Raw genomic sequence first — 19,890 nt, 5'->3', positions numbered from 1 at the left:
CATTTCGATACCCATACAAAAATAAATTTAATTCCTTAAATTTTATTATTTCGATAGCCAGTCGATTTGTTGATAACAAGTGAACATACACCACACAACAAATATGTAGTTTCGAATAGAATACTGGTGGTCGGCTTATGATAAAAAAAACCAGTGGCGGTTTATTAAAATAGTTTGTTTTAGTAACATTTAGCATAATTATGTTATAAATGTATTATATAGGTACTGGTTACTCAGGGGTTATCTACCTTGCCGAAATGTTTATCATATTATAAAAACGGCGATTGCAACATTGCCAGTATGTGATATATCGGCAATGTTGCAATAGCCGTTTTTGGTTTAGTACTTTATCTAAACATACCTAGTATATTATTGTTTAAGTACAACTGGAGATAAAATATAATAAGTGTAATTAAATTAAATTAAAGTGTTATTTATTTCAAGCGTTGAGCCCATAAAAATGCAATATACTGAAATACTTTTTTCTTTGTAAATTCAAAGTATTTAATCTGCAATACAAGATATTTATTCATAAACAATGTCAATTGTGTTTGAACACATACATTAGAAGCATAATATTAAGAAATTCCTGAAATACAATGTCCATTTAAGGGCGTTTATTTTTTGTTGTCCCCTACACTTTTTTTCAAATTTGGGATTTTTTATGTTATTTCAACTCAGAATCACGAGCTGTTTCTATCCTAATACGAGAAAAAAAGTGTCCCAAAATGTCCATACATTTTTCGATCTTTCCATTGCGCGACCGCCATACAAATTCTATGAAAAATGGTGACGGAATGGAAATAAAAACCTTAGGACACTTTTTTTCTCCTATTAGGATAGAAAGAGCTCGTGATTCTGAGTAGAAATAACATAAAATTTGAAAAAAAAGTGTAGGGGACAACAAAAAAAAACTCCCTTAAGTAAAAATAAAACAGTAAATAAAGAAAATTACTTGCCATATAATATATAATATATAAAAGATAAAAATGGAACTGAATGAAACATTAAATGAGAAAAACCTACGTTAATAAGTTTATAACTTAATTTTTATTTCCTTCCCCATCACGGCCTTTTCAATGCATTTCACTTGTTTAAACCACACGAGTAGTGTACGACGGCGCCGTTGGGGTATCGCATGAACGCATTTTGGTTACGAAACTTTTTCTTGCACACACGGCACACGTTGTACTCGGAGATCAGGATACTCTTTGATACGTGGTATTCTTTCAACTCTTCTATCTGAAAAAAACCGGCCAAGTGCGAGTCGGACTCGCCCACGAAGGGTTGCATTACGCAAAAAATGGCAAAAAAATCACGTTTATTGTATGGGAGCCTCACATAAATATTTATTTTATTCTGTTTTTAGTATTTTTTATTATAGCGGCAGTAGAAATACATCATCTGTGAAAATTTTAATTGTCTAGCTATCACGGTTCATGAGTTACAGCCTGGTGACAGACAGACGGACAGCGGAGTATTAGTAATAGGGTCCCATTTTTTTACCCTTTGGGTACGGCTCCCTAAAAACACAGTTCCGTTACAGAATAAAAAATATTGTGTATGTGTGTGTGTTAATCGTATTTACTTCATTTTCGCAAATAAATACAAAAACATGTGCATTTCTGTTGTAGTTTGTGGTTTTCCATGAGCAAGGGTCATTATGCTTCAAATGCAATGAATTTCTATGAAAATTTCTGTTGAATGTCAGATAAAAAGTACCTTTTACTTGAAGCATAAGTACCCTTCTGTGCTGGAATGCCACATTTGTCTTTATCGTCGCATTGTATGAAATACGGCTCTCAATAGTCTCAATCAATCAATTTTATTTTGCTATAAATATACATATATAGAAATAACTCGCGTTTTGATAAGAAAACGGATGTATGGAATCACCACTCTTTCTTTACTTATATTTCTCTATGGTTGGAGTAAGACGTGGTAATCCGGCCTCTCACTCCAACTTATGGCTGCTTTCCAACCAAAGCATATTATACTGCCCCCTAAAACCAATTAGCGGTATCTCAAAACAAAATTTAATGCAAACATATACTTTAAATTCTTTCTCTTATAATTCCATTTTCAACTATTTTTGTTTTTGAGATACCGCTAATTGGCTTAAGGGGGCAGTATATACATACCTGCAATTTTTCCGCATATAGCAACCCTTTTAGCACTTGAGTACTGCGTTTAAGTGCAAGCTGGTTGTCCAGAGCATACTGCAAGTAATATTTTAGTCTCGGAAGCGGCACGGAGTCGGGTAGCACAGACAACGCCTGCAAAAATAATATATTATTATTATAGGGAATATCACGCGAAACTTTGCGTAGGGGGCATCACTTCCACAATCCGTCACAATCTAAGGAGTCGACCGCAAATGAGAGAGTCGAAATTTTGTTATCTAACCTCTCTATCATTCTTAGATTGCATATTCGAGCGATTAAGAGGCATAGCCGAGTTTCAGTTTCGCGTTTCCCGCTAGGCCCTTTGTAAACAAACCGCCTTGATGTATCAATGTCATATTTTATTGTCTGTGAAAACTTGTCAAAAAACAGTTTAAGGCCCAGTATGTATAAATTACTCTATGGTTTACGATGGGTGCTAGTGCTGCACTCTGACGGCAGAACATTGCAGTAATACGGGGTATTAGGGACTATACACAATTTATTGATTAGTTACCCTGGGTTCACTAACCCGGTTAAACCTGGAGTTACCACGGTTACCAGTACATTTAGACACTGTGTTAACGGTTTAACCAGTTAACCCCGGGTTAGTGGGATGGTGCAAGTGGCGCTAAGGGCCATTTGCACCATTCACTAACCCGGGGTTAACCGGTTATATCTGGATTACCATGGTTACCAGTACAATTTGACACTGGGAATCGCGCTATAAACTAACCTTAATAGGACATATTTTGTCCGCATGCTTCTCCAGTATACTAAGCACCGTCTCCAGATCCGGTTCCTCTGTTCTCGGGTGTCTCGGTATTTTGGCCATAGACCCGACCGGGCCCTGGTGCTGGTTTATAAGCAATTGTAGGAGTACGATGTATATGTCGCGGGTGTCTTCGTCGTGGCTGTTGTGGTTTTTCTTGCAGTATTGGATGGCGCGGTTGACGTCACCTGGATTTAAAAAAAAGGTACATATTATAGTCTGTTAAGCCGGATATGTCAGTAGTCTTGTAAACCAAACTAAAGTATGATATCTCTAGAAAACGAACATAAAGCAGCAATGTACCTTGAACAACGATGAAATGTAAACAAAACAGTTCCACTGATAAGATATAAATGAAAAATGACACGCGATTTTCGAACACTTCAAACGTAGTGTTGCTAACCCGCGATTTTCTACTGACAAGATTTGCTTGTCCAAGTATAATTCAATTTTTTGCTGATATCTAGAAATACAATAATAAACCCGTACTCTATTTTGAACTCCCTCCGATTTTTATTTTATTTATTTAAAAGACAACAATGGCCCATAATGGTTAGTAACTATTAAGATTAAAAAGTAGGTCTTAGTGGAAACTTTTCGTTTGTCGCGACACTCGTGACATCTAGTGTCAAATAGCGGTACTAATAAATCCGCTACTTGACGCTAGATGTTTTGATTTTGGTTGCAAGCATGTCAAGGGGGTTAGCCATCTATGTATAATTATGGCGTTATTCATAAACGGCTGCTAACTTAATCAGTTGATGATCGTCGTTTGTCCCTATCTGTCGTTATGCCATAGAGAGGGAGAAACGACGATTATCAACTGATTAAGTTACCAGCTGTTTATGAATAATGCCATTAATATATACTCACTCCGTCGTGTATCTAATGAGAAGCATTTTATAACTATGTAATTATAATCATACCTAAAATGTGTATATAAATGGCGAGCGCCTGCTCATGTCTCCCCAACTTTTCCAAGATGGCCGCCCTCTCCTCAAATAAGCTATCGGTCGGAAAGTGTCTTATAACACCCTCCGGGGTGTAATGAGTAGATGTCTCTAGAAACGCCAGCAGCTTAGACTTGATATTATAGTCAAGCTCTTCTTTACTGTAATAGAAATAAGATATAATTTTGGTTTGCGTAAACACAACATTTCACAAAAAGTCTTGTTTTTTCATGGTTTTTCATCATATTTGTGCAAATCATTGTCAATGGCTCTTATTTAGCTTCCAAGGTTTGTCCTGTAAGAACTAACAAAACCAAAAATTTATAAAAATAATATTTTCACTTCACCTATTCGAAAATGGGGTATTTCTTCCCCGCTAGGAGGGATCAAAGTGCCAATTTTCTTCAATGCTAGGAGGGATCAAAATATTACTTTTCTGTTCTAGGTCACGATTTTTTTTCTTTTTCGCACTATGTTTGTAAGGTAATAATTTCCTCATAAATAGGTAATGTGAAAAGCAGTATGTGTCACATGGTAGCAAAATTATTTCCACCTTAGGCGGTAACACTTCACCTCACTACGCTCAGGAATCTATTTTAGAATCCCTTGCTACGCTCAAGATTCAATTTTAGAATCCTTCGGTTGGTTTAGGATTCAATGACGCCCTCGCCGTAAATATGTCATCATCCTTTGCCTTGTGAGACAATCTACTTGTATGTAATGAAAATAGACACTTGCCTGTTAGCTTCTTTATTCATTATGCTCTTCCTATATTTATTAATTAATTCATCATGAAATAAAGCATTACTTTCATTCCACGTATGGATAATATGTTCCAAATAAGGCACAACTAGGGACTTGTGTTTTCTTCTTAGAAAATCCAGAATACTTTGGCGGGGAAGGCTCTTCACTTCAACTTTGTCTTCAATGAATATTTTTAGAGCCTCTTTAGGATGATCTTTTAGGATGCAGTCAGAAAATTCAAAGATAATATCCAAGTTATCGGCCCCTGGAATAAATCAATGTACTTTTAAAAAAAATTTAAATTAAATTCCATGTTTTATTCATAAAATATACATTTTACACGTCAAATTTTTAAACATTATTAACGTCTTTTAAAACGTCTAAACGTGATTAAGAATACAGGGCATCTGTTTTAAATACATACAAAACTTCTACTAGCTCTATTTTCTTTTTAATATTTTGTTAGCAATTTTACTCCGAGAAGATGAACGTTTGGCTTTAAGATTGAAATAATGAAATCCTGAAGTACTTCACACGCTTGGTAGTATTTTTTACTAAAACTGTAACTCTCCCCCAAGGCTAATCGCTCGTTTGATCTCAACTTGATTATATGTTGAATCATAATACAAAAAAATGAAAGTACATAGGTAACTGGAAACCTGTTCTAAAATATACAAAAAGAAAAAAAGTGGGGGGTAGTCGCTTAATTGTTCATCATTAGTGCCACTACCCTAGCTCAGTCACGAGACAGCTAAAAAACCGGACAAGTGCGAATCGGACTCATCCACCGAGGGTTCCGTACTTTTTAGTATCTGTTGTAATAGCGGCAACAGAAATACATACATCTGTGAAATTTTCAACTGCCTAGCTATCACGGTTCATGGGATACAGCCTGGTGACAGACAGACGGACCCGTTTTTAGCCTTTAGGTACGGAACCCTAAAAACTTACCCAATTGTTGCAAATATTCGATCGTCATACGATGTCCCATTTGTCCAAAATCTGAGTGCTTAGCTTGATCCTTCAGTAGTTGCAGGGCTTTCCGATGCAGTCCTTTCGTTTGGTACAGTATCACTAATTCAGTGAACTTCTCGTGAGCTGTCAGGATCGTCTCTGCTTCTTCTAGTTGGCAGTTGTTGAGGCGGAGTAAGTCGGTTAAAGCGTTGCAGTCATTTAACTGGTGAGAAAGAGGGAATGATTTTCTAATGTAATGATACCGTCAACCGTGGTGAATAGGGATGCTGGCGTGAATAGGGATAAAACTTAAAATTTATCTGACAATTTCTTCTAAAATACGTACACAAATTGTATCATTCGATTGAAAATAATGATAGATTTTCTAATGATACCATTTGTGTAAGTATTTTTTTAAGAAATCGTCAAGTAATCACATTTTAAGTTAATTACCGGACCGAACCGGGCTACGTTAGGAGGGTGAACCGGGGTGTAATTAACTAGATACCTCTAGTTATATACATTTAGATTTGGCAGGCTACCGAATCGGTAGGTATTTGTGGAAAGATCCTCGGTTCATAAAACATTTTTGCGAACTCTCGGAACTGTACGAAATACCATTCATTACCGAAGTTTTTTTTTTCGATATTAAAAATAAGATAAGATATTATTTACGATATCGCCCAAATTCTCTAAAAAGCATACCTACATTTTTCTTCGTAGGCAAAACCAACAGTTCACCAAGACGATACTAACGAACCTAACCACGATGTTACTCGTATGTTATGTAATTTACGAAGTTCAAATAACTGACCTGCACATAACACTTCAGCAACGTTGTATCAATAATTTCCGCCTGCGCATCGTCGTGGCCACTCGCTTCGCTCACACTTTTTACCCACCTCAAGTACTCAACTAAAGCTTTCACTGCCTTCTTCGAGTCTTCTTTAATTTTCCCATTTTTCCCAGGCTTATTGTCTAGTTCGGGAATCAATCTGATAACCTCAATGAGCTCTATATTTAGTTGTTTGAATATGGTCATGGCCTGGTCATATTTCTTGGTGTGAAATAACTCTAGGGCGGTCAGCATCTTGATTGAGTGTACTTTTTGAGGTCTCTCTTCATCTGGGCAGTCATTTAAAGTCTGTAAGTAAATAAGTACATATAACATTACTATAATTAAAAAAAAAACAACTCGTTTCTATTAAATCCTATTTAAATATTAAAAATAATACTTACAAGGTGCAACAATTTAAGAGTTCCAATTATGTTTTTGAATTTCTCGATCATTTTTCTTGGTACCTAATTATTTCACGGAAAAAATAAGATATACCTAGCTGATACACGCTATACCTACCTACTTAAGCAGATCACCTACTAACCGCGTAAGCCCCACCATACAAAGTTTTCCTATTTTTGCTTTGAACCTTGTTATTAGGTAGGTATAGTAAATTGGGATGAACTTCAATTGTCTGTGAAAGCCATAAAACAAAAGAAATTCTACTTTATTTGGTTCATGAAAGATTCAAATTACATTGCAGAGCGTTTTCCAAAAAAAGTGTACATTTCATTCATTCAATATTTTGAAGACATGAATGAAATGTACACTTTTTTTTGGAAAACGCTCTGCAACGAATCGACTCACAAGGATGTACCAGAACCAGACCTTGTTTTCATTTCCGCTTTTAATTATTTTAATGCAAAGGCATTCTCTACCAGTCAACCATTGGGTCAAACAGAAACTAGTTACACATTAATTTTACTTACTTGCATGATAGATATCATTTGAGCCTGTCGCCTTTTATTAATTTTGCTGTGAAACATTTTTACTTTTACTACACAGGATTGCGAAATAAGCCCTGTTGTTCCTGCTATACGTTTTATAAACTAAAATGCATATCAAATTATTTAGACATTCCTTCCTCATTAAAATATATGCTTTTTATTTTTGCGCCTTATCACTTAACGATACGGGGCAAAATTGTTAAAAAAGTTTGTTTAAATGCTCTTTTTATCACTCACTAAAACAGTTAATTGGCACGATTTTTATAATCATGAATCAAATAGGAACATACATATGTCATACCTATATGTGGTAACATACCTACCAGGAAATAAATTCAAAACCATATTTGTACAACAAAGCCACTTTATTACTAATAAATTGTTTGTCACTTGTACAGTCAATAGCAGAAGTCGCTAAACACGCGAAGTGTTCAAAATAATCTTAACAGAACTTCATTGTTAAACGAGTGAACCTCGTGTATTATACATACGATTTACAATATTTTTTCTTTTTTTGCATAAAATACTATTATGCAACCGTTGTTTAAGAGAGGTCAAAAAAGGCGAGTGGCGTGAGTAACAATTTGAGGCGAAGCCGAAAATTGTTAATAAAGACGCCACGAGTATTTTTGACTCAGTTAAACAAGTTGCATACGACCAAGCTGACACTGACTTTGAAAAAAAATTGTAAATTTAACAAATATTTTTCATTCAAGAAGTAGCAAAGAATGGAGGGAACGGGCGGGAAAAGAATGAATGAAATAAAAAAAACATGTCTATGGTTCACTCGTCTGTCAGAGATGACAATTAAAATTAGGTTGGCAACAATGCGTTTCATACAATATTTTTTAAGTGGTAATTACACGAAGTATAGTAATAGTGCCAAAAAGATACTGCGTGTATGCGCAAATACTTTTTTAGGGAATAGACTAAAGACTTGTCTTGACAACTACGAGTATAAGATAGGGGTTTAAAAGGGGTGTGCACGACCCTTTAAATGACAAATAAAAGTACGGGAGTAGAAAAAATACTATTATACAACAACTGTTTCACCCAGACATTGAACATCACAGTAAAACCTACAAATGTGAAACTTGCGGAGTTTCCAAAAATGTAAGTATTCTCGGAAATTTCAGGAAACTTTCACAATTAACTAATAAAACTTTCATTTTGGAAATGGAAAATTTCGAACCCCATATAAAAATATAAAGTTTCCGACATTTTCCATTCTAGCGGCACAAAAGTAGTACCTAAACCCCCAAAATTATATTCTTTTAACACTGATTTAAACTTTCACGATTTTTACACATTATTAAATTGTACAGCGGGACTTAATCGCGTATCTAAGTTTTTAAGATTTACCTCCGACGTTTCGAGGATATTCTTTTAGTTTATAATAGGTACGTACTGCTTTGCAGTACAATATAATACGGAAGTCAATTTAGAATGTTTCTCAAAAGGCTACTTTGTCTCTTCAAAATTAGCTACTTCCAACATTCCCATTTTCTTAAACTTCGACTTTAATATAGGTTTCTTTTGGTCTCTCTTTAACACCGTCTTAAGTCTTGGAGACGTTCTTAGCGGCTGTTTGAAAAACATATCATCATTCGTTTTTTTCTCCTCATTCTTTGGACTTTTCCCGTTTTTCTTCGGTCTGCTTTTTTTCTTCGGTTTTAGTATTTTATCTTCATTTTCATCTTTTGTTTTAACTTCAACTTCTTTAATTACTTCTTTTGTTTTATCAACTTCTCCAATTTGTCCTTTTGTATTATCTATAACTTCTATCTCGGCCGTACTATTTGCCTTAGAAGATCCAGACGAATTATCATTTGAATTTTTTACTTCATCTATTTCAATTTCAATTACTTTTCCATCGTCACTATTTACACGTTCACTCGAATTCATTTTGCCACTAATCTCAATTTCAATTTTCCCGTCATTTTTATTTAAGACAGGTAACGTTGGTTGTTTCATTTCATCTATTATTTCAATTTCGTAGAATTTTCCATCGGTTTCTGTAGTTAGTAAACGCGGGAGAGAATCTATGTTTAACTGTGGTTCTTTTTCATGGATTATATCTCTAAAACTCGCTTGGCTCATAACGTCTTTTGCTAGAATTTCTATATCTTTATCATCTTCGTCCTCTTCTGACGAACTGCTTGAATTTGATTTTGTTTTTGGTGATTTTTTTGAACTTTTTTGCCTTTTAGCACCTTTTCCCTCTTGAATGCGCCCAGCTTTCGGTGTAGAATGTCTGTAAGTAGATACAGTTTTAGTAACGTATCTATGTGTAAATTTTGAATAAGTAAATTGTACAATTTACTTTCTATACAATGGTATTGTCTATTAGAGAGGACTTTATTACGTTAACTTTAAGGTTGAAAATCTAACGGATAAAACTTTGTTACAAATTAAAATTGAAGTACTGTAGGTACGTATTAAATATAAAATACTGAAAAGTACTCAATAACACAATGCTTCATTTTGACGTGGCCACTTCCTGCCATTTAATATTTATATTTATTGTCAAATAATTATCAAAATTGTCAAAATTACTGTCGAATGATGATTTCAAGAAATAATGAGTTTCTTTGAGATTTACCCTTGTTATATATAATCTTACTTTACCAAATTAGTTCTATAAAAAATATTTTTATTTAAGTAGAGTATCTTCGAAAAAAAGTGTAGCATTAAATTTTATTTTATAGACTGCAATTTATATATAATAAGAAAACTCCAGGTCTTAACTTATAAAAATATTTTTGTAATTATTCTTTGTAAACGACTGATTGTTTCTTAAATAAATTATATTATAGGTATTCTATTCTAAAAAAAAAAAATTTTAAACCCCTATATATGCAATAACGGTGTCGTATACTCACCTCTGCCTCTGCTCGGCTGAGTTCAGATGTCTCACAGTAGATACAGCGTTTCGCATCGCACGCTTCTTTATCTCCTGTACAGTATCGTGGTGGTCCAGCACGGAGCTCCCTTCTATAAGTTAATAAGAAAGCCTTTTACAATAGGGTATTTGACTGTATTCAAAATAAATTATTTTACACCATGCATGAAATAAAGCACCAGAAGATTAATAGAGAAACGTAGACAGCAGTTATTTTTAGACACTATTTATATTTTAAAACCCGTTTAAAAAAAGAGTAGGCAATTTGATTGTGACCTCACATGCTAGTGTTTAATATAAATAGTAGCAAAATCGTTTTGACAGTTCGAAAAAAGAAACTGTTTTGACTAGTAGTCAAATACCCTATAGGGGGTATTACTGCAATGTTCTGCCGCCAGAGTGCAGCACTAGCGCCTTTCGTAAACCATAGAGTAACTTATACATACTGTGCCTTAAACTGTTTTTTGATAAGTTTTCACAGACAATAAAATATGACATTAATACATCAAGGCGGTTTGTTTACAAAGGGCCTACCGGGGCCTACTCTGTCTGTCTGTCCGTCTGTCACAGCCTATTTGCGTAATGGTAGGTACGGAAGCCTTCGTGCGCGAGTCCGACTCGCGCTTGGCCGGTTATTTACTGACCTGTATCATCTGTGATACCATTAATGACCCTCTTGAGCGAGTCGCTCAGCTCCACCGCCAAGCTACGACTGCTCTCATCGCGACGCTGAAATCCTGGAACAATCATATTACTAAATAAATAAAAAATTAAAATAAAAAAGGAAAAAACGGAACGCTTTAAGGATCACTCGTGCGTCTGTTTGTCCGACCATTCCCCCCCCCCCCCACTTTATCTCCGAAACTATTGAAAAAAATACACTAAATAGTTATTTTCCTATAGATTACAGGAAAACCTATTAGAAATGTGCAGTCAAGCGTGAGTCGGACTTAATGTACGGAACCCTTGGAACGCGAGTCCGACTCGCACTTGGCCGTTTTCTTTTTTTAATTTTATTTATTTATAACTTATGTATGTAGTATTTTAAATATTAACAAGAGATTTTAAGACACTTTGTACCTAACCCCAATGGATCCTAAGTTATCTGAGCAATTTGAGTGATCAAAAGTTGGAAAAGTTCTCGAAAATTTCATAAAAATTTCACGAAAAATAATAAGTTTGTGGAAATGGAAAACTTCGTTCTCAACACAGAAATATAGCTGGTCAAGCAGATCTTGTCAGTAGAAAAAGGCGACAAAGGGTGTAGCAGGATAACCTCTGAAAAATTGCCCCCAGCGCTTTTGGTTCGAAACTATAACCAAACGATGCCTTTTAAGAAGATAATACTCTGCACAAAGTTTCAACCCCCTCCGACCCCCTGGGGGTCCACAATACCCGATAAACCCCAAAACTATTTTATTTTTTTCCTCCAAATCTATGAGACGGACGGATCCCCAATTTTGCTCAAATATTATTGGAACTAAAGGCCATTGTTGGAAAAAATTACAGCTCTCTATCTCAATTCGTTATAAAAAAAAAATTGTAACACCCTGTATAATGACTTCCAGTCTTGGCACAATAACCATTTTTTTTTAAATATGTACTAACGTCTTATCTACGTCATATCCAAAATTCATCCGCTTAGCAAGGGTGCAACACTGTGAAATAAATGTAAATGTACCATTTAGTACCTACTTTTACTATGTAACACAGGCGGTATTATGAGATTTATGAGTTAAGTATTAGGTACCTAATGTACCTATGTGTAAAAAACAACTACCGGCCAGCCGGTATGCCCCTCGTGTTGGATTTCAGAACGCAATGGTGGTGTTATATAAATATGAATGAAACTATTGGTATTTATACGAGTAAGTGTTACAGTTTATTTTTTTCATTTGACATAACATACCCTGCAGTTTGTAGTGATATACAAGGTGTAATAAAAATTGCGGGGATCCATTTAAGGACATAATCAGTATCGTGTACTGATTAGTAAAAAGTCGATAATATTTTTCGCGAACATTTTTTGGCCTTTGTATGGAGAGTTGGCTGACTTGGGTCTTAGACGGCCTGGCCCCTTAGAAAAAAAAATCCTGTCAAAAAAATATTTCTTCCTTCCTAATATTTCTTCAAAGTATTATCTTCTTAAAAGGCATCATTCGGTTATAGTTTCGAACCAAAAGCGCTGGGGGCAATTTTTCAAAGGCTATCCTGCTACACCCTTTGAAAAATGTAGGCGCGAAGGGATATCGTCCCATAGAAAATTTGAATTTGGCGCCTTTTTTTACTGACAAGATTTGCTTGACCAGCTTTATTTAAAAAGTCTACCTGGTATTTGCGCCTTAGCCTTCGAGTAGCGTTCAAATATGGCGTTCATGTCTCTTAGAAGATCTAACTCCTCGTTTTGTCGCGAATATACGCCTTTGGGACGGACACCATGCGCGTCGATATTGCAGAAACCTGGGACAAAGAGAATATAATGTATTAGAGAACCGGTCGGCAACCTGCGGCCCGCGGGCCGCATTGCGGCCCGTGAACCTGTCACTGGCGGCCCGCGAGCCCCCCTGGCTATTTTGTATGTAATATTAACAAACTACAATGTCTGATAAAGTCAGAAATATTAACAAAGTGCGGCCCGCGTCAACTTCGTTAACTACTATGTGGCTCTTGGCTGCTAAAAGGTTGCCGACCGCTGCATAAGTTACTGTCATGGTAAATTATGTAGTCACAGTTTTACTGCCATCTTTCGACAGAAGATTAAAACTGATTAAAGCACGCCATTTGACTTTGACCCTTATTATTTCACTGATATGTGTTAATTTGTTAAATATTTAAATTAACGCTATCTTCCCGAGAGTAGGCCAAAGGTTATGGCGCCATCGCTCGAAAAGATTACACCATACCGTAATTGGTACATTACGTAACTATGTCGAAAATTTTAAGGGACATAATTCGCTACACAGCGGGAAGAAGTTGATAACTCGAGATATTTTATTAAAGAAATTAAAACATTAAATTAAATTACATAAGGTTCAAATTTGCTCAATTTTTTCCCGCGAGTTATCAACTTCTTCTCGCCGTGTACGGAATGTACTAAGTACTGTAAAACGTACGACACATGTGCGAATAGATAATTCGCAAAAACACTCCCTTCGGTTGTTTTAATTTATCGCCACTCGTTGCGAGTTACCTATTTTTCGCACTTGTATGGTAATGTAGGTACTATTACCAAATTATACGGTAAATAGAGTTTATCTACACACATGTCATTAGTGCTCTATAATGCGTTCAGAAACCGTAGGAAACGACAAGCTTTATTACAACCAATTTTACTATGAGAACTTTCTTATCTGTGGTAGTAGGAAAATTTGTACTTTAATGTACGAGTACATAGGTAACGTTATAGATTTTTGTAAGGTTATGAGTTTAAATTTGGAATAGCAGTCAAAACTCAAGTGGGTCTCTATTCTAGTATCCATAAATATTAAAACAGTTATCGATACGAAACGTCAATTTAGTATGTTTTTTTAATAAACCGCACGATATTTGATCTCGAGTGACATGAGAATAGGGACTTCATTCTTTTGTCTAGGAATTAAAAAAACTACGGATGTGTGACATGCGTGAAAAAAGTTTTCATTCGCCGCCATTTGACGTACAGTTTATCTTTTAGTTAGTTTTAAGTATGTGTTTAGATAAAGTAGTGTATGTAACTGTACATAATTAGGCATTAAAACACTCGTGTGATCCTTTTAAGAAACTCACTAACGCTCGTTTCTTAAACCCACACTCGTATTTTAATGCCTCTCATTATGTAGCAGTCACATAAACTACTATTTAAAGATGCTCCGCCACTGCAATGGTGTCACAAGCTTGTTGCTCACACACCTTCCAGGTTGTTCCTGTATGCGGCCTCCATACCCCTCGGCCTCGCGTCCGCTTGGAACTGCACCGGCCCCCGGACTAGCACGTTCGCCAACACGTACAACACGTCGAGGCGGTTGTCGCGCCGCGCCACGCGCTCTAAGCGCGCGATGGCGGGTAGGTCATCCTGTGAAGCAAGGTTCATTATAATTAACCGACCGAGCGCGAAGCGCGAGCAAAGCGTCTTCGGTCCGGCTGTTCTGGGCTATAACCGCGAAAATCGAAGTTCGTAAATTGCGAGCATCTGTCTCTGTCACTCTAATTACGCTTTCATTGGAGTAAAAGAGAAAGATCCCCGTAATTTGCGAATTTCGGTTTTCCCGGTAGCCCCCCCTGCTCTACAGGTCGATTTCTCAACAGATTCTCTTAATATTGTATTTAGCTCCGCCATTTTGAAAAAAATCCATAAACTGCTGAATCAATTACTGGCCACCGGCGAATAACTGGCCACCCTACACTAAAAATGAATTATATTCACCTACAAATAGAATTCATTTCAGTATAAGGTTATTGAAATAACTGGCCACCCTTCAATAACTAGCCATGCTACACTGAAAATGAATTATATTCACCTATAATTCATTTCAGTATAAGGTTATTGAAATAACTGGCCACCCTTCAATAACTAGCCACCCTACACATAAATAAATTCTATTTATAGGTGAATTATTTAGAGGTGAATAGAATTCATTTTACTTTAGGGTGGCCAGTTACTAAACAGTGGCCAGTAATGGACGAATTACCCTAAATGGTTATTTATTTTATTTTAAAATTTAATTCAGGCAACAAGGCCCATATTACATAATTATACCTTATAGACTAACTAACATACATATCATTTTATGAACTTAAAAACTAAACACTATTTTGGCGATAGAACGGCGTGGCTCCATCGAATCGTCTGCTCTTGTGTCGTGTCTTGTGTTGTGTGTGTTGTGTTGTGTGTATTGTGTTGTGCGTGTTGTGTTGTGTGTGTTGTGTTGTATTTTACCGGCACGAGGCGGAGCGCCGCGAAGCGAGGGAAGGGCTGGAGGTTCAGGAGCGCGTACACAATGAACAGACCGGCGACTGATTCCTGACAAAAATAAATATAATCATAGCAAGCAGAATCGTAGCAGAAGTGTGCAGCCTATGAAATAAGATTTTGGCTAAAATTTCATTATTGGTAAGGTGCAGGGAATAAGGGGGGATCCATTAATCACGTCATATGTTTTTGGCTAGTTTTTGCTAGTTTTTTGGGGTTGTGATAAAACTGATAAATTAAACTTACCTCAATGTTGCTTGTGTCTCGAACCATGTAGTGTTTAGCTATTTGCAGCAGTTCCTCGGATAATTCACCTATCTCTGCGTTTGTTGATCTGTGTCTGAAATTATTAATAAATATTAAACAAAATATTACAATTCATGAATTCAATTTTGTCTGTTACAGGTATTAATTACAAGTATCCTGATTCCTGAATACTTAAAAAGAGGCACCAGCATGGATATTGAAATGTTACTGAATAAATTTTATTAATTTATTTATTTAGTGTGCAAAGTAAAAGTTTATTTAAAATACTAGAATAAATTGAGTTAATTTGGTCTATCGGACTTTCTAGTTGAGGTGGTCCGTACGGGAGCAGCGGTGAACAAACTCCTTGCAGTCATCCGTGAATTATAACCATCAGTTTCGATTTGCAGTTCAATTTGTAATGATTAATGGGCAATTGCAATTAACGTTAGACCAACACTGGTATGTACTTACTGATACACCATAGCGAAGTTCATCTCTTTGTAATGTGAGCAGAACGTCGGGTAGTTGAGGTGGTCCACCCGGGAGCAGCGGTGAACGAGCTCCTCACAGTCATCTGCAAACCCGTCTGCTATGTACACCTGAATTATTGGATTACCTGTAACATAAAGACATCATTTTTAGGGTTCTGTACCCAAAGGGAAACGGGACCCTATTACGAAGACTCCACTGTCCGTCTGTCTATCTGTCACCAGGCTGTGATAACTAGACAGTTGAAGAAATTTTGTATTTCTTTTACTGCTATAACAACAAATACTAAAAACAATAAAATAACTGATCCGACTCCCACTTGTCCGGTTTTTAATTTAATACAGATGTTTCACTGTCATATTTATATCTTAATCGTACAACTTTTCGTTTATTTTGTTTACAAGCATCAGAACTATCCCTGACATTCAGAATTGTGGATAGAGTTATTCTTTCATAGTTTACTACTTGAAATAGGAAAAAATATACATAACAGTATTAGATCATGGGTAAAATCAGTGTTTTATCTAAAATAACAAGTCATAAATACTTGATAGAAAAACAAGTTCAATATAACTTACGCGGCATTTTGGAAGTGGTCCGTACGTAGCGTGGTACGGTGGTAGTACGTACACTCACGTTTTATACAAATAATGATATAAATTATGAGTTTGAACAACGAAGCCGAATTTTAATTTAAAATGGACAAAACGGGAATCAGAAGCAAAACCAAAACTCTCAAACTCTCGGGCAAGGCAAGTCCCAAATGTCATTGTCAACGTCAAATCGAATGTTTTTTTTTTCATTGCCAGGCCTAAATTAAAATAATCTCAAGAAATATCGTGAATGAAATAAGATTTATCGCAATTTTAGGATTTTTAGGATTTTGTTCAACTATCGAATAGTTTTGGTAAAGTTAGTAAATGAAAAGCTGATATGAGTTTGAAGGACTATTATTTACCAAAACGCTCGTTTGTATTTTAAAGTGGTCCCATAACAGGTAAGCCTCGTATTTTCTGATACTTTGTGAGCATACTAGCAGATCATCAACAAGTTAAGACATGTTTGTTTGATTCGCAACGCGAATGTTTGCAAAGTACAACATTTCGCAACTGTACCACAAAAATTCTTAGGTATTACGACTTTATCATAAACTAGCAACACTGAATATGTTAAGCTATTTAAGGTACTTTTAAAATCGACCTGTAAACACACTACTTTTATCAATATAATGACAGTTCAAGCTATTATAAAACCAATGACACTGACAGACGCTCGCAATCGCATGCTCTGCGCGTTTTGTTGTCTAAAAAATCCATAAAAAATCGGATTTAAAATCATTTAATTAATCACGAATTTAATATTACTTCCATTAAGCAGCAGAAACATGAGTTCCGACACATTAAATATAGCTCGCCGAAAGCTCAACGAAGTGCTTGGCGAAAAATCAACAAAATACTTCCATCACATGAAACAATGGTTTCGAATGAAACTTACGAAAGAAGAATTCGACACAGAAGCTCGAGCCCTGTTATCTTCAGACCAAGTCCACTTCCACAACGAGTTTTTACTAGCCTTGTTGAACAAAGTGGAAGGTTTGGCCGAGACATCTATTAATATCGCACAGGAGAAAGCTACCTCCCACAACAGGAATAGTCGTCGGCATAAACGAAGTTCGCGTACGTCGGAGAAGTCGAACTTCGAACCGGTGGATTTGCTGGAATATTTGCCGCCGAATTCCCCGCCTGGTGCGGGCAGCGATGGGGCTCTGAAATACGCAGCACAGGTGATTTTTATTTATTTTACTTTTTACGTGTTTCGTCGACATAATATCTAAGGACGGGTCTCACAATGGTGCTAGTTCAGCGGTGTCACTCAGGAATTTGAGCCAATCATGCAGTCTAACACAACTAGTTGTGACCAATCGCTAGTCACTGTAAAAATGTTATTTGCCTGAATAAACCTGTGTCATTTTCATTTTTTAATTTGCAACATATTATTTCAGGAAATCTTCCTCCCTGACCACGCATTAGTCGTTGGCCGTTTCATGCTAGCAGCATGGGAGCTGGGCCTCGAAGGTGCTGACGACGAAGCAGCAGACCTAATCGTAGTCGCCGTCCAAAACTTCCTCAAAAACATAATCTCAGCCGTCGTAACGCAACGGAAAGGTTACAAGCTACGTAATAACTTCATGTATGACGTAGGTGGGGATATGCCTAATATGTGGCTGCGGAATACGGCGAAGCTGTATGATCCGCAGGGCGATGGGAGAGTGGAGGTTGATGATGCGGTGGATGGGTTGGGGCCGCGGTGTCCCCCGACTATAGATGAGGTTGAGCATGCTACGGCTTATGAGATTGCTTGCAGGTAAGCCTTAGTTCACGCATTATGTAACATTCATACTTAAGTAAGAGCAATTGAACAGTTACAATACTTATTTACTTAAGGTGAGCTTGGAAATGTCCTTTTCCTCATGTTGGGAATTGTACTAATTTTGCAATAGATAAAAGAGAAAAAGTTAGCTCTGCCTTTGCATTTTTTTTGATAAAAACTTGGGCCGTTTCATAGTGATTTATAATAATATTTAATATTAATTTATTACTTATTCTTCATTCTATAATTACACAATTTCTCGGGCTAAGATATAAAAGACATAAATAAAAAAATCATACGAACCTCTATTTTTTTTAGATTTATCTATTGACTCTTGTTAACTTTTTAATGTTTTTTACAGTGTCCCAAACCCGTCGCCAAACGACGACAAACTAACCATAGACGAGTTCTACAATACCCTCCTGACACACAGAAACGTGATCGCCAGTCATTCAGTATACGCCGTGAACATGGAACGACTAGCCGTCATGTTGAACCATCCAAGTTATTGAGAAGGAGGCAAAGGCCCCCAAGAGTAAGGGTCTAAGGCACTGTTCAATGAGAGCAGCGCAAGACGGTTGTTTTCGAAATCTTTGGGAGAAGCTTAACACATTCAGTGCCGATAACCCGACTATCGGGTATTTTATGATTTCGTTCCCAGGCCGGACGACCCGATAGTTGGGATCGTGGTACTACAGCTATGACGAAATTGTTGTGGCCTGGCGCGGATGTTTTGTTTGGCTGTGTGGCAATGAATGTGCTAAGTCTAATGGTGGACATTTTCAAAAGCCACCATTTTGTAGCTTACGATAAATGGTACTAATGTCATGGTTAACCATACTTGTGAAGTCCCCAATTCGCATCAGACTAGCGTGGGAAACAGCGCAAATGCTTTCCGTACAACGACAGAGGCCGCCCAGCACAGGGACTTATGTAGATAGATGGTGATGTTATAAGTACGTCGAAAACAGTGGCCCACATCCAGTGCCGGCCCGAGCCCTTGATCAGGGTAGAGCGAAATCGGGTTTTGGCGCTTTTTGTTGAAGTTTCAGCGTATTTTCCACCCCCCTCGCCACACTCGCGTCTTTACTTTTTTGCCATTCTGGCGCCCCCCTTGCCATCCGGCGCCTAGAGCGGCCGCTCCACTCGCTCTACCCTAGATCCGGCCCTGCCCACATCGCTACGGCGTCATATGACGATGACGTCACGAGCTAATGATAAAATTATTGTATTTTACAGGTAAGTTTATATTATTTTAGTATTATTTTTAATTTATTTCTAAGTTTATAAGTTATTTTATGGAAATAAATTTATGAAATATGATAAAAAACTAAATAAATTACTATAAGTTTGCTTCTGTGCATTTTTTATTAGTCAACTCTATAGGAATCCCTTAAGGTTTCATTACCTACTGTAATAGAAGGAAATTTAAAAAAAAAAACATTTTCTATGTACGAGTATGTAGGTACATATAATATTTGGGTACCTTATCGCAATCCACCAACGGAGCGGCGGCTGATATTCAAGGAGCTACATCATTCGATCACCCGAATATTCGTGACTTC

General features: G+C 36.6%; 3 protein-coding genes across 3 annotated transcripts; 1 reads left to right on the top strand and 2 right to left on the bottom strand.

The window, feature by feature from the left end:
* Nucleotides 1–1,086: 1,086 nt before the first annotated feature.
* Nucleotides 1,087–7,406, bottom strand: LOC134662719 (vam6/Vps39-like protein). Its single transcript, XM_063518990.1, has 8 exons — nt 7,350–7,406; nt 6,485–6,726; nt 5,580–5,830; nt 4,623–4,893; nt 3,861–4,045; nt 2,899–3,122; nt 2,142–2,276; nt 1,087–1,272 (listed from the first exon to the last, which is right to left on the bottom strand). The coding sequence occupies exons 1-8, from the start codon at nt 7,404–7,406 to the stop codon at nt 1,087–1,089; spliced, it is 1,551 nt and encodes a 516-aa protein (XP_063375060.1).
* A 1,422-nt stretch (nt 7,407–8,828) lies between these two features.
* LOC134662718 (uncharacterized) lies at nt 8,829–16,559 on the bottom strand. Its single transcript, XM_063518988.1, has 9 exons — nt 16,534–16,559; nt 15,938–16,082; nt 15,464–15,557; nt 15,185–15,268; nt 14,158–14,320; nt 12,598–12,729; nt 10,914–11,006; nt 10,250–10,361; nt 8,829–9,621 (listed from the first exon to the last, which is right to left on the bottom strand). The coding sequence occupies exons 1-9, from the start codon at nt 16,538–16,540 to the stop codon at nt 8,829–8,831; spliced, it is 1,623 nt and encodes a 540-aa protein (XP_063375058.1). The 5' UTR covers nt 16,541–16,559.
* A 718-nt stretch (nt 16,560–17,277) lies between these two features.
* On the top strand, nt 17,278–18,850 carry LOC134662984 (transcriptional adapter 1-like). The gene is made up of 3 exons (XM_063519288.1): nt 17,278–17,738; nt 17,958–18,319; nt 18,687–18,850. Exons 1-3 carry the CDS (start codon nt 17,340–17,342, stop codon nt 18,835–18,837), a joined length of 912 nt encoding a protein of 303 aa, XP_063375358.1. The 5' UTR covers nt 17,278–17,339; the 3' UTR covers nt 18,838–18,850.
* Nucleotides 18,851–19,890: the final 1,040 nt, after the last annotated feature.

The sequence above is a fragment of the Cydia amplana genome, chromosome 3, assembly GCF_948474715.1.
Source record: "Cydia amplana chromosome 3, ilCydAmpl1.1, whole genome shotgun sequence".
In the NCBI taxonomy this organism is placed as follows: Eukaryota; Metazoa; Arthropoda; class Insecta; order Lepidoptera; family Tortricidae; genus Cydia; species Cydia amplana.
This window is presented reverse-complemented; position numbering and strand designations above follow the sequence as displayed.